The sequence below is a fragment of the Anabrus simplex genome, chromosome 3 (genome assembly GCF_040414725.1).
Source record: "Anabrus simplex isolate iqAnaSimp1 chromosome 3, ASM4041472v1, whole genome shotgun sequence".
In the NCBI taxonomy this organism is placed as follows: domain Eukaryota; kingdom Metazoa; phylum Arthropoda; class Insecta; order Orthoptera; family Tettigoniidae; genus Anabrus; species Anabrus simplex.
This window is the reverse complement of record NC_090267.1, coordinates 505,640,171-505,655,204: the sequence shown is the minus strand read 5'-3', so window position 1 is coordinate 505,655,204 and position 15,034 is coordinate 505,640,171. Positions and strand designations below refer to the sequence as shown.

The following is a 15,034-nucleotide window of genomic DNA, read 5'->3' as shown; positions in this document are numbered from 1 at the left end:
GGGACGAATTCTTCATGAGTATCAACTTCTGCTAATATTCCTAGCCAGATGGCCAAGGCTGCAATAGACGTACCTGCCACCTCTAGTAGCGCCCCGATGACGCAACCGATATCTTCTATTCAACGACAAAGAGACCACCTTCAAAGTGAAATCTACTTATCTATTTATCAGTTAAGGGACAAGGTTAACCATTTTGTACAGTTCTATGATCAGAATCACACAGTGGAACTCTAGGAGTATCATGAATAAATGACACGAGCTATATACACTGATTCAGGAAACGGTGCCTCATTTTATAGCACTACAAGAAACCTGGTTTGACCTTTCGCAGCGCATTGTGTATCCTAATTATACTGTTGTTCGTAATGACGTACCAGGATATGGAGGAGTTGCCTTTTTGGTTCACTCTTCCATGACATATAGAACTAATTCGACTCTTCAGACAATACCCTCTACGTATGTTATAGGAATTTATTATAAACACATCCAGCTTGTGAATATTTACTGTCCACGAGATGTTTTCATCACCGAAAGGCAATGGGATCAATTTTTTCAGCAATTTGCCACAGAACCATATCTTTTTATTTTTGGTGACTATAATATTCACCATACGCGTGGGGAGGAAGTATGGATACACCTAAAGGTAATTATTTCCTCAATGCTGTTAACAAGCTTTCTCTTGAAATATTGAACGACGGTTCCCCAACACATCTTACTGCACCCTCTGCCCCTCCCAGCACAGTGGATCTAACTCTATGTAAGAGGAGTATGGTGTCTATTACCACCTGGCACACCTTAGCTGACACTTACTCAAGAGACCATTTTCCCATTGTTATTTCATATGGTTTAGGCCGACCTAGTTGCTAACCTTCACAATCACTTGCCGATAACACGGTGCATTCGTTGCGGCGATTTAATCCGCAGTTATATATCGCATATCTTGAAGATAGCTTATGACAAATACCTGTTAACTTATCAATCACTACTTCAAATTTTACAAAATTAAATGGTGGGACGAAGAATGACATTTAATGATACAAGCTCGCAAACATTTGTTCTACCAATATAAGGCAACACTCCACACTTCAAAATTATTTCCGGCTTAAACATCATGGTTCATGTTTGTGGGTTACTGTAGCCACGTCCAAGTTCTTGAACCATGGGCAACGGCTGAGTGGCGTAGTAAGCGGTCCTGAGAGTCGGGATACCAGTTGCTATGGAATGGGAGTGGGCACCTCGGACATACTGTGAGTCCTGACCCTCCTTGTGCTCATGCGGCTAGGACTATACAATTCACCGGTGGTCCATAACCCGTTAGAGGAGAGATCCTCACTTGGACTATGTGCAAGTAGGGTAGCATCCTGCTTCATGAATGTACCGAGCTCAGAACACTTTAAGCAAGCCTCGGACTTATGGGAGTAATGGAGTCCCACTCCTATTTGACAGGCGAAGGACTCCTTGGAAACAACTTGGCGAACGAAATGGAATTCGATGGGGAGCTAACAATATTAATGGGGCTTATGGAAGAAAGAAGGTAGAACTGGCTGAGTCAGCAAAGAGGATGCATCTGGATGTGCTAGGAGTAAGTGATATTCGGGTAAGGGGAGATAATGAGGAAGAGATAGGAGATTATAAAGTGTACCTGACGGGTGTTAGAAAGGGAAGGGCAGAGTCTGGGGTAGGGCTCTTTATCAGGAATACCATTGCACGCAACATAGTTTCTGTTAGGCATGTAAATGAGTGAATGATGTCGGTAGAGTTGTCAGTTGGAAGAATTAGGATAAGAATTGTGTCCGTGTATTCACCATGTGAGGGTGCAGATGAGGATGAAGTTGACAAGTTTTATGAAGCTTTGGGTGACATCGTTGTCAGGGTCAACAGCAAGGCTAGAATAGTGCTAATGGGCGATTTCAATGCGAGAGTTGGGAATAGAACTGAAGGATACGAAAGGGTGATTGGTAAATGTGGGGAAGATATGGAAGCTAATGGGAATGGGAAGTGTTTGCTGGACTTATGTGCTAGTATGGGTTTAGCTGTTTTGAAGCATAAGGCTATTCACCGCTACACATGGGAGGCTAGGGGTACCAGATCCATAATAGACTATATCTTAACAGACTTTGAATTCAGGAAATCTGTTAGGAATGTACGAGTTTTTCGCAGATTTTTCGATGATACAGACCACTATCTGATCTGTAGTGAACTAAGTATCTCTAGGCCTAGGGTAGAGAAAGTGAAATCTGTCTGCAAACGAATAAGGGTAGAAAATCTCCAGGACGAGGAAGTTAGACAGAAGTTCATGGATATGATTAGTGAGAAGTTTCGAACAGTAGACAGTAAGCAGGTTCAGGATATAGAAAGTGAATGGGTGGCATACAGGGATGCTGTAGTAGAAACAGCAAGGGAATGCCTAGGAACAACTGTCTGTAAAGATGGGAAATAGGTGAACACCTTGGTGGAATGATGAAGTGAGAGCAGCGTGTAAACGTAAAAAGAAGGCTTATCAGAAGTGGCTCCAAACAAGGGCCGAGGCAGACAGGGATTTGTACGTAGATGAAAGAAACGGAACGAAACAAATAGTTGTTGAATCCAAAAAGAAGTCATGGGAAGATTTTGGTAATAACCTGGAAAGGCTGGGTCAAGCAGCAGGGAAACCTTTCTGGACAGTAATAAAGAATCTTAGGAAGGGAAGGAAAAAGGAAATGAACAGTGTTTTGAGTAATTCAGGTGAACTCGTAATAGATCCCAGGGAATCACTGGAGAGGTGGAGGGAATAATTTGAACATCATCTCAATGTAAAAGGAAATCATCCTGGTGGTGTTGCAAACAGCCAAGCTCATGGGGAGGAGGAAAATTATGTTGGTGAAATTATACTTGTGGAAGCGGAAAGGATGGTAAATAAACTCCATTGTCATAAGGCAGCAGGAATAGATGAAATTAGACCTGAAATGGTGAAGTATAGTGGGAAGGCAGGGATGAAATGGCTTCATAGAGTAGTAAAATTAGCATGGAGTGTTGGTAAGGTACCTTCACATTGGACAAAAGCAGTAATTACACCTATCTATAAACAAGGGAACAGGAAGGATTGCAACAACTATCGAGGTATCTCATTGATTAGTATACCAGGAAAAGTATTCACTGGCATCTTGGAAGGGAGGATGCGATCAGTCGTGGAGAGGAAGTTGGATGAAAACCAGTGTGGTTTCAGACCACAGAGGGACTGTCACGATCAGATTTTCAGTATGCACCAGGTAATTGAAAAATGCTACGAGAAGAATAGGCAGTTGGATCATTTGCTGAAAGGTATAAAATGGCAGTTAGGTGAAATGTAGTAAGCAGTTTGGCCTATGCTGACGACTTGGTCTTAATGACAGACTATGCCAAAAGCCTGCAGTCTAATATCTTGGAACTTGAAAATAGGTGCAATGAGTATGGTATGAATATTTAGCCTCTCGAAGACTAAATTGATGTCAGTAGGTAAGAAATTCAACAGAATTGAATGGCAGATTGGTGATACAAAGCTAGAACAGGTCAATAATTTCAAGTATTTAGGTTGTGTGTTCTCGCAGGATGGTAATATAGTAAGTGAGATTGAATCAAGGTGTAGTAAAGCTAATGCAGTGAGCTCACAATTGCGATCAGCAGTATTCTGTAAGAAGGAAGTCAGCTCCCAGACGAAACTATCTTTACATCGGTCTGTTTTCAGACCAACTTTGCTTTACGGGAGCAAAAGCTGGGTGGACTCAGGATATCTTATTCATAAGTTAGAAGTAACAGACATGAAAGTAGCAAGAATGATTGCTGGTACAAACGGGTGGGAACAATTACAGGAGGGTACTCAGAATGAGGAGATAAAGGCTAATTTAGGAATGAACTCGATGGATGAAGCTGTACGCATAAACCAGCTTCGGTGGTGGGGTCATGTGAGGCGAATGGAGGAGGATAGGTTACCTAGGAGAATAATGGACTCTGCTATGGAGGGTAAGAGAAGTAGAGGAAGACCAAGACGACGATGGTTAGACTCGGTTTCTAACAATTTAAAGATAAGAGGTATAGAACTAAATGAGGCCACAACACTAGTTGCAAATCGAGGAGTGTGGCGACGTTTAGTAAATTCTCAGAGGCTTGCAGACTGAATGCTGAAAGGCATAACAGTCTGTAATGATAATGTATGTATGTATGTATGTATGTATGTATGTATAATGTAAACGTCATTAGCTTGGCGAGAATTCTTCTCTTCACTTACTCGTCAAGTTTCTATCACAACGTTTTGGAATGCTATACGGGCGTTAACAAGAGTTATGCAACATGCCCCTTCAATGACAATTCCACGACAGGTGTTATCTGATTTTTTTGTCCGTGAGACTCCAGATTATGTCGTATCTAAATATGTCCCTTTACAAGAAACGATGATACACAGTTTTCAGTGTTACTACAGCCGTGTGACCACCAGGACTTAGAAGCGGTCTTTCAGTCTTGTTCGAATTCATCTCCAGGACCTGATTATGCTTAAACTATTACCGATTCGAGCCAAGAAAGCATTATTAGAGATGTATAATTATATCTTTCAAACTTTTATTACGCCTCCTACGTGGAATGATTTTTTTCTTATACCTGTTCTTAAAAATAGGCAACAATTACCACGGTATAGTTTTGGGATCTTGTATTCGTAAAGTATTTTTAAAGATTTTACTTCAGAGGCTTATATCAGTATTAGAGTATTATAGCCTAACGCCGCAATATCAGTATGTTTTTTTCAAGGGACGAAGTTCATATGATGCGTTTAATGTGTTTGTCATTGACTTGTTACTAGCCTGTCATAGGAAGCACAGTACGATTGTAGTTTTTCTCGATATCCAACGGGCCTACGACTCAGTTCCTCTGAATATCCTATGGGATAAACTTGCATCTCTTAAAATACCTGTGGGGATAATAACCATTCTTAGACACCTACTTATATATCAAACATTGTCCTTCAAACCGTCGCAATATACAATACCGCCTCGTCAGGTGAGTACAGGCCTGCCTCAGGGAGTTATCCTAAGAGGTATTCTTTTTGCACTATTTATGAAGGATTTTGAAACAGTTATTCTCCGCTATGCTCGTATACAGGCGTTTGCAGATGATTTTTTGATTTACAGGTTTGTAGACAGCATATCATATACACGCTTCGAGAGGCTATAGCATGGTTGTATTCTCAGCGACTTCATCTTTCTAGATATAAATATAGAGAGAGCAGGAAATAAATTTGATTTCCAGATTTATAGAAAACCAACGTTTACTCCAATAACGATTAAAAACGAGTCACTCCACCCCAATTCTCACAAACAGGCGGCATTTTTGAGTTTGGTTTATAGAGCCCTAAAAATTCCACTAACAAGTAAGAGTTTAGAGAAAGAACTTAATTTTATAAAGGACCTGGCACTCAATAACGGTTATAAAATAGAGATGGTTAACAAGATCATTAATAAGGTGAAAATAAAATTGGCCACAAGTCTCACACCAAATAAAAATAAAAAAATCCAAATTTGCAACTTTTACACTTACTAACCCAGCTATATACCAAGTCACTAATACCATCAAAAAACGAGATATTAACATTGCCTTCAAAACCCAAAACACGGACTGAAATATTTTCTACAACCACAATAAAGTTAATATAAATAGTAATCAATATCAAGGATCTGGAATATATAGGTTTGCGTGTGCAGAATGCAATTTTTCGTATGTTGGCCAAACTGGCCGAAGCTTTATGATAAGATATCTGGAACATGTAGATGCAGCCAAACACATGAAACATTCTGCAATGGGAGCACACATGCTAGAAACTGGACACAGTTTTACAACTATTGAAAGGGATTTAAGAATTTTAAGAAGAGTAGAAAAAGGAAAAGAAATTACGGAATTGGAAAACATATACATTCATTGAGATCAGCTATACAACAAAGATAAAAACCTAAATGACGAAATTGAAATAAAGAACCCCATTTTAGTACAATTACCGGAACTAATACAAATGCTTATACCTGATATGAATAAATTCGATAAACATTTTAATCCGACAAACGTTAATGGCTTATTGACGCAAACAAACTCAACTCGTCCCCTTACTTCTCCTAGGCAGGCCCCTCCACAATCTATTGCAGCTATCAATGCACCGCCTACCTTCACTTCCCCTTCTCACTCCCCGCCAAAACGTAAACTCATCCACACTCACTCATATAATACAAGGAGTGCAAACACAACAACAGGTAGTTCTCAAGAGGCTAGGAGTAACACTAGACAATTACCCAGCAGAAAAAAAAAGTAAGTGACAGTTCTTTCGATAAGAAGTTTCAAGATGGCGACTACTGTGTGTGACGTGACGTTACTCGCAGCCCCTGCTCCTCTACCCACGAGCAATGTAAGTTCTGTGATGTAGTCCTATATACCCGCTCTTTATCTTCTATGGTGGCTTCAGAGTTCGTGATTGGTGGAATCGAATCAAGACGACTTGGGCGGAGTCCGACCACGGGGAGGAGCCAAAATTCGCAGTAGTGGACCGTAGTCGACAGGTAGTGGGAGCAAAATTCAAATTTTCCGAAGCGAAGCGCATTAAACCATAAAGAAGAAGAAACTTTGTCCACTGTAACGCTTCTGCATTTGGATCAAGTGCTTTATGAACGAAGGCCTAATTTTTATTTTATTTGTGGTAAAATTCTGTGAATGTGTGTTTGTAAGTAAGCATTTCCTTACACCTCGTGTTCTGACCATCCCTGTTTTCATTTTTGTATTTTTGGGTAGAGTTCGTACTAACGAGTGCTTTTATTTTGCGGCAGTAGCGTTTCACTGCACTCCACATGTTCTGAGCGGGGCTATTTTAAATCCGCCTCGTGTTTACTGCCATTATTTAATTTAACGTATAGTGATGCTTTCTTCTGTTGCAGGTTATGACTTTCGAATATCGCTGTTTTCCGTGTTTAATTCGTAGTTAGTGGGAGCAGACTTCATATTTTTTGCCAAGGAACGGTTCGTGTATTTTAAGTGCTCTACTATAAGCCCTATTTTTATTTTTGGTAAGATTAAGTGAATGTGTAGTTTTGAGTATAGTTTTACACCACGTGTTCTGATCATCCCTGTTTTTAGATGGTGGAAGTAGCGTTTCGCACCTTTCCACGTGTTCTGAGCGTGGTTGTTTTAACCTTTTTGCGGTAAAATCCAGAGATTGTAATGCCTCGTATTAGGTGCCAGTTATGTAATTTAACGTATAGTGATGCTTTCTTCTATTGCAGGTACTCAATGTGTTCTGACCTTTGAACATAGTTTTTTTTTCTCCTCTTTTGTAGGAAAATGCAGTGAAAGTATTTTTATTTCGTGTTTTGTACGCTGCGTGTGTTTATTGTGTTCTGTATTTTGACACTGGGTTGGTAAGTAGCGTTTCTTACAGCACTCCATTGTGTCTGCATGGCTATTTTTATTTTTGTATTGAGGTAAAATTCCGTGAACGAAATGCCACCTCCCGTCAGCTGCCGAATTTGTGACAAAACTTTTCCCAGAATGTACAATCTGAAACGACACATTTCTATAATTCATCCTGGAATGGAATATAATCCACAAGAAACTAGGCCTGTAATGAACCCGCCAGTTAATCTGTTTAGCTGTCAATTTTGTGAGAAATCTTTCCCCAGAGCGTTCAATTTAAAAAGACACATTTCTAATATTCAGCCCGGAGGTGAATATAATCCAGTAGAAACTGTATCATGCCTGTTTAAGTGTGCAATTTGCCAGCAAGATTGTTATGACCTTGACATTTACAAGGAGCATGTGTGTGAGGCCCATGATATTACAATCAAGACAGAAAGTCACGAATTTCTATCGGAATCAGAATTTTCTAAGTGGAAGCAGACGGTTGAGCATAAGGACAATGCATCATTTGTGATACACAGACAGGGCAAGACTCTATGTGATAATTCTTTTGCTGTAACATTTTATTGCCATAGATCGGGGAAGTATAGGACAAATGTTTTGCCAGAAAGTAGACAAAGAGAATCAAAAATACAAGGAACTTCAAAAACAGGTGGTTATTGTCCTGCTAAAATTAATGCAGTTTTTAAAAATGGGCACGTAGCAGTAGAATTTTGCAGTACTCATATAGGCCACCAAAATGAACTGGCAAAACTTTCTTTAGGCCCAGCTGAACGCAGTGATTTAGCAACAAAAATTGCAATGAAAGTGTCTCACGGTGATATTTTAGATCAAGTAAGATCGTCCGTAAGTAAAGATAATCTCAAACGAGAGCACTTAATCACAAAACAAGACCTTTACAATATCGAAAGGGCTTTCTCCCTAAATAGTGATGCTGTTAGACATCCTAATGATGCAGTAAGTGTGGATGCATGGGTAGAAACAGAGAAACAGCTGGGATCTAATAGCGTTCTGTTTTACAAGCCTCAAAACGTGGTCCTACCTGAATACCCATTTTTGTCGAGAAATGATTTCTTTCTAGCCATATTCACGGAGGCACAGCAGGAGATGCTGCAGAAATTTGGCTCGGACTGTATCTGTGTGGACAGCACTCATGGTTTGAATGCATATGGGTTCGAGATGGTTACGGTACTTGTTTTAGATGATCTTAGGCAAGGGCTGCCGTGTGCCTTTTTTATATCTAGCAAAATAGATTCTGCAACGCTCAGAGTATTTTTTAGTTGCATCAAAGAGAGAGCTGGAGTGATCAGTTGTAACGTATTCATGTCGGACATGGCAGAATCGTTCTATAATGCATGGCAAGAAGTTATGGGCGAATCCAATATGCGTTTGTTTTGCACATGGCATGTCATTCGGGCATGGAAAAGAAATCTGACAAAAATTAAGGACACAGAAAAGCAAAAACTAACTTTCGAGAGATTGAGATCTCTTTTGCACGAGACAGATGAAGCCACATTTAACCTTGGGATAGATGAAATTACACGTCAGTTATTGGAGGATGAGGAGACAAAGGATTTTGGCTTGTATTTCCAGCAGCGGTATGCAAGATGCTGTAAGGCGTGGGCATATTGTCACAGATTGAATTCCGGCATTAACACTAACATGCATTTAGAGGCAATGCATAGAACTCTGAAACACGTGTTATTGAAAGGACAACCAGTAAAACGACTAGACAAAGCAATTCATGCTATAATGCAATTGGTTAAAGCTAAATTGTTTGACCGTCTGGTTGTTATAGAGAAAGGAAAAGTGACTGCAAAATTAAGGGATCTCAGGGATCGTCATAAGAAATCGTTACAATTGAGGTCCAATTTGGTATCGGAAAATGGAGACGGTGGTTGGGCTATTGCCTCGTCAAATGTTCCACAGTTATATTATACTGTGAGGCTTGTGCAACCAGACTGCAGTTGTTCCATAACATGTACACACTGCAAGGCTTGCATACACAAATTTAGTTGCACTTGCATTGATGCAAGCATTAAGTGGAACATGTGCAAGCATATACACTTGTTATGTCGTACATTAGCACCTTCTGAATGTACCATTCAGTCTTCAGGAAGTGCTAATATGGGCGAAGAACATATTGTTGCTGCCGAAAGAAATGCCATTTTAAATGAAGTTGGCAATGGTGAATTAATAAGTAGGCCTGCAGTAGTCGATATTGCCAGATTAAGAGCAGACTTGACTCGGCAATTTAATAATGTTCTCCTTAAAGTTAATAATGTAGAGCAATACAACATCTGCAGTCAGAGTCTGAAACGGTTAGTTCCTCTTCTGAATGCTTCTGAACAGCATATTGCAACTTTACCACAGACCAAGAGCAATGTTAGTAAGAAAATTGAACTTCAGAGGCGCTTTAAATGCACAAGGCAGAAATTTAAAGGTAAAAAAACTTCCAGGGCACAGACTATGCCAGAAGCAATTAACACTGCAGCGAGTACAATAGTCTCTCAAGGAAATGACTAAGACAATGGCCTAGATGTTAGGCCCCTTTAAACAAGCAGCAAGCATCCTCATTAATAAAGGAGAGAGATGATTACTTCATTCTTCTTGTAAAATTTAGCTTTTAATGAATCCTACTGGAGGTAATCTCTGACTTAAAGGTCTGGAATGTGGGTTAGGTTATACTTATACCTACCAAATTCTTTGAATTTGGGCACCGGCACCCGGTATTAACGCCGGGCAGGACCGTTATGTAGGGTATGATTCTATCATTAAACATAAAGTTCTACAAAGTACAGTAATCATTTTTAATTCGTTGCCGCACATGAACTTATTCCGGAATTGTTCTCGGTGTATTCATTTTCTACTACACATGAAGACAGTCTATAACTACACATCGCCTCTCCCTCTCGGTTAAACAGTGCCACACACACCTTTCCCCTAGCTTCCCTCTACCAACATGTTCTACTCTTTGGGAAGCTGCGAGGGAGGCAATGGCATATCACCGATTCGTAATCACTGGCAATTTGACGTAACATAAAAATATTGCACATATATAAGTTAAAAAGTGATTTGAAACCTACGGTAATTATGTTATTAATGTTGGGTACTTAAGTTTTTTCTTAATCTTGTATTAGTTTTAGACATATAGGAAACCACCTGATGTAAATAGTGTGTACTGAATTGTATGGAATTTCCTAGTTTTTCTTGATCTTGTATAAACTTGACAGTTGTGTATGAAGAGATGAGACCTGTAAGTAGTGTTTACTTTATTCTCTAAGCTGTAATGACAGAAAATAGGTTGTAAGGTATTTCCTAGCTTTTCTTAATCTTGTATTAGTTAGGAACCAGATTACCAAGAAAATTTATAGAGAAACTGGAATCTCAATTAACAAGTAGGATGGATTAAGGAAATTAGGGAGCATATGGAAGAACTACAAATAACTCTGGATGACTTGTAAAACAAAACTGAAAATGTAAAGAAACTGAAAAACATAGAAATAAGATTTAAACCAAAAAGAGACAAGTGACATGCAATGAAATGGGTACTTACAGATGTGGAACGACAGAAAAGACCAGAACAAATGAAAAGCTACTGGGCAATTTGGAAACAAAACCCATTAAAGATGATGACCAGAGAATGATGGATTGAAGTGGTCCAATGAGGCCGTAAAAGAAGAGAGGCGACCTCCAAGTAGTGTGTACACCGAACGAGTTGGGCCGTGCAGTGGCTGTGAGCTTGCGTTCCAGCCCCACTGTCAGCAGCCCTGAAGATGGTTTTCCGTGGTTTCCCATTTTCACACCAGATGAATGCTGGGGCTGTACCTTAATTAAGGCCACGGCTGCGTCCTTCCTTCCCACTCCTAGTCCTTTTCCCCATAAGACCTATCTGTGTCGGTGCAATGCAAAGCGAATTGTAAAAAAAAAAAAAAGTGTGCTTAAGTCATCTTCCTGCTCAATGTTAAATGTGAACCCTTTGTAACTATTCATCGTGTTGTACCAATTATCCTTGAAATCCAACTCCATAAAGAAATCAATAATCATAATTGTTATCTTCTTTCAGCTTTATTGTTTTCCCTGGTAGTGACCGATAAATTATTATGAACCCTATTTGAAAATTTAAACCTAATTAAAGAAGATGGCAAGTTTGTAATCCTTACGTGATAATTGTCAGAAAGATCTTAAATTTCCAGTGGGAACTCCCACCTGTCATGATCCTTTCTTGATGGGTTTTAACCCCTTCATTCCTCAGTTTCTTCTCCTTATTGATCTTTCATTGCACCTAAGGATTGTATCAACTCTTTATACATTAAGGATTTCATTTTGGACTTTACATATGATTAGTATTGCCAGAGTATGGGAAATAACTTTACCCTATTAATGTACATTTTCTTTCAGGTGTCGGTGACTTGCCAGTCGTCGCCCTCGACAAGTGATCTGCTTCCGGGTGAAGATGTTTTGGTGTTTTTCAACTAGGTTTATCTGTATATTATGTAACATTTGTAACTTTCCGGTGTAAACATTCGCCTAACAGGAAATGTAAACTTTACTTTTGAATAAATGTGTTGGTTATTTAAAAATATAAACTGTGTACTTTGTTTTGTATTTAACTTTTTACCGTTCCATTGCCATTAGTGTCATGGGGCGAGGGTGAACCAGAAAATTTGGTAATGTAAATGGGTATCTTTGGTAATTATAGTTAAACTGACCAGGCATCACAGACTAAACACAACAATCCTGTGGTTGGATGTTTTGTCCATTCGGTGAAGATAAAGGTTTGCTTCACAATTGCTGACGTATCATTTTCAAACATCACAGCTCTAGCGATGGCTGTCACATAAGTTATTTCTTGTTCTTGAGTAGTTCGATCACATATTCTGTTCTACTGCATGCAGTCAATCTGGGGTAGGCAGTAATTTGCCAGGCGAGTTAGCCGTGCGATTAGGGTGGCGCAGCTGAGAGCTTGCATTCGGGAGATAATGGGTTCGAACCACATGTTGACAGCCTTGAGGCCGAATTCTCATTTTCACACCAGGCAAAGGTTGGGGCTGACCCATAACTAAGACTACGGCCATTTCCTATCCCATCGTCGCCGTAAGACTTGTCAGTGCTATGTAAAGCAAATTGAAAAAAAAATTATTGTAGGTAATAATCTGTTTATCGGTTGAATGGATTTTCTCCCACATGAACAAAGTGGGTATTATACTTAAATTTGTGCTAAAATTTAACTTTCCGAGTATAGAAACTAGATCTTGGCATTTTCGTTTTCAAGCAATTTGTACAGTACAAAGATTGAACTTTTACTTTTTTTATAATTTGCTTTAGGTGCACTGACACGGATTAGGTCTTGTGGCGATGATAGGAAAGGACTTGGGGCAGGAAGCAAGTGACCATGGCCTGGTGTGAAAAAGGGATACCACGAAAAACTAACTGCAGGGCTGCCGACAGTGGGGTTCAAACCCACTATCTTCCGAATGCAAGCTGACTGCTGCATGGCGCAAACCACACAGCCACTTGCTCGGTTAAGTTTGAATCAAAGTGAATCTTTGAAATTTAGAATTAAAAATGGATAACAATAACATGTATCGTATGTGATCTGTGCTGATATTCAACCTCTGAATTGTTAAAACTTCCAAAATCCCACTGTCTCAGTTTGCCCCTCCAAACATTGTCAATTTACAGCAATTGTCCTACTCTGAGATTTCCAAAATACTCAGTTCTGTTTTTACATGAATATTATTGCAACGTTCATTAATCGAAGATTGCATTACTTAATCTGTAGGTGGAAAATTCACGTAAAATGGTACTGTTGAAGGAATGATGAAGACTCCTGTAAAGGAAGCATGATTAATGTATGAATAACTGAAATAATGTTATCTGACAATGCCCTTCCTATCCATTATTTTCCTCGAGAGTGGTCATGCGCCTCAGCCTCGTGGTTGTGTAGTCGTCGTAACAAATTTTTTTCTGTTCATTTCTCTATGCTTACCAATATGCAGAGCACAAGTACGTTGTGCAAACGTGCATTCATACAATAAGGTTCATGATGGTTATTTGCATCTCCTGGATACTTTCATAGTCACATGCTTGTACAGGGGAATGGGAGCAATCGATCGGAGGCTTACAAGTTCTTCCAGGTAGGTGTCGAACGAGAGAATGAGGTAAGTATTCGGCAAGTACAGGTAAAAACACAGGACAGTCATTTTCTATAGAGATTAAGTAGTGCTTTTTGTTTGTGTGTCTGTGGTTCATGCTGTGCGCTACTGTAGTCAAGTTGTAGTTCGTTAACTTTGGGTAATGGCTGAGTGGCCGAGTAAGTGGTGCTGAGAGTCGGGATACCAGTTGCTATGGAATGGGAGTGGGCATCTCAGACATATTCTGAGTCAAGGCCCTAACCCATTAGAGGAGAGATCCTCACTTGGACAATGTGTAAGTAGGGTAGCATCCTGCTTCATGAATTTACCGAGCTCAGAACATTTTAAGCAAGCCTCGGACCTATAGGAGTAATGGAGTATGGCTTATGGAAAAAAGCAGAACTGGCTGAGTCAGCAAACAGGATGCATCTGGATGTGCTAGGAGTAAGTGATATTTGGGTAAGGGGAGATGACGAAGAAGAAGAGATAGGAGATTATAAAGTGTACTTGACAGGTGTTAAAAAGGGAAGGGCTGTTCATCAGGAACACTATTGCATGTAAATGAGCTGAAGCATTGAGCGACATTGTAGTCGGGTTCAACAGCAAGGATAGGATAGTGCTAATGGGCGATTTCAATACGAGAGCTGGAAATAGAACTGAAGGATACGAAAGGGTGTTTGGCAAATGTGGGGAAAATATGGAAGGTAATGGGAATGGGGAACGTTTACTGGGCTTCCGTGGTAGTATGGGCTTAGCAGTTATGAATACATACTTCAAGCATAAGGCTATTTACCACTACACATGGGAGGTTTGCAGTACCAGGTCCATAATAGACTGTATCTTTACCGACTTCGAATTCAGGAAGTCTGTTGGAAATGTACAGGTTTTTCAGGTATTTTTCGATGATACAGACCACTATCTGATCTGTAGTGAACTAAGTATCTCTTAGGCCTAGTGTAGAGAAAGTGAAATCTGTCTGCAAACGAATAAGTGTAAACAATCTGCAGGATGAGGAAGTTGGACAGAAGTACATGGATATGATTAGTGAGAAGTATCGAACAGTGGACAGTAAGCAAGTTCAGGATATAGAAAGAAAATGGGTGGCATACAGATATGCTGTAGTAGAAACATTCTAGGAACAACTGTGTGTAAAGATGGGGAAAAAACTAACATTCTGGTGGAATGATTTAGTGAGAGCAGCTTGTAAACGTAAAAAGGAGGCTTGTCAGAAATGGCTCCAAACAGGGAATGGTACGTAGATGAAAGAAACAGAGCGAAACAAATAGTTGTTGAATCCAAAAAGAAGTCGTGGGAACATTTTGATAATAACCTGGAAAGGCTAGGTCAAGCAGCAGGGAAACCCTTCTGGGCAGTAGTAAAGATTCTTAGGAAGGGAGGGAAAAAGGAAATGAACAGTGTTTTGGGTGATTCAGGTGAACTCATAATAGATCCCAGAGAATCACTGGACAGGTGAAGGAAATATTTTGAAAATCTGC

The 15,034-nt window shown here is 39.8% G+C and overlaps 1 protein-coding gene across 2 annotated transcripts; it reads left to right on the top strand.

The window, feature by feature from the left end:
* The first annotated feature begins 6,610 nt into the window (after positions 1–6,610).
* On the top strand, positions 6,611–11,864 carry LOC137498924 (uncharacterized). Of its 2 annotated transcripts, none has more exons than XM_068226764.1 (2): positions 6,611–6,716; positions 6,924–11,864. In XM_068226764.1, exon 2 carries the CDS (start codon positions 7,486–7,488, stop codon positions 9,925–9,927), a length of 2,442 nt encoding a protein of 813 aa, XP_068082865.1. In that variant the 5' UTR covers positions 6,611–6,716; positions 6,924–7,485; the 3' UTR covers positions 9,928–11,864. The 2 variants fall into 2 exon arrangements, with proteins under 2 accessions (XP_068082865.1, XP_068082867.1); XM_068226766.1 differs by having other exon boundaries at positions 6,640–6,712.
* Positions 11,865–15,034: the final 3,170 nt, after the last annotated feature.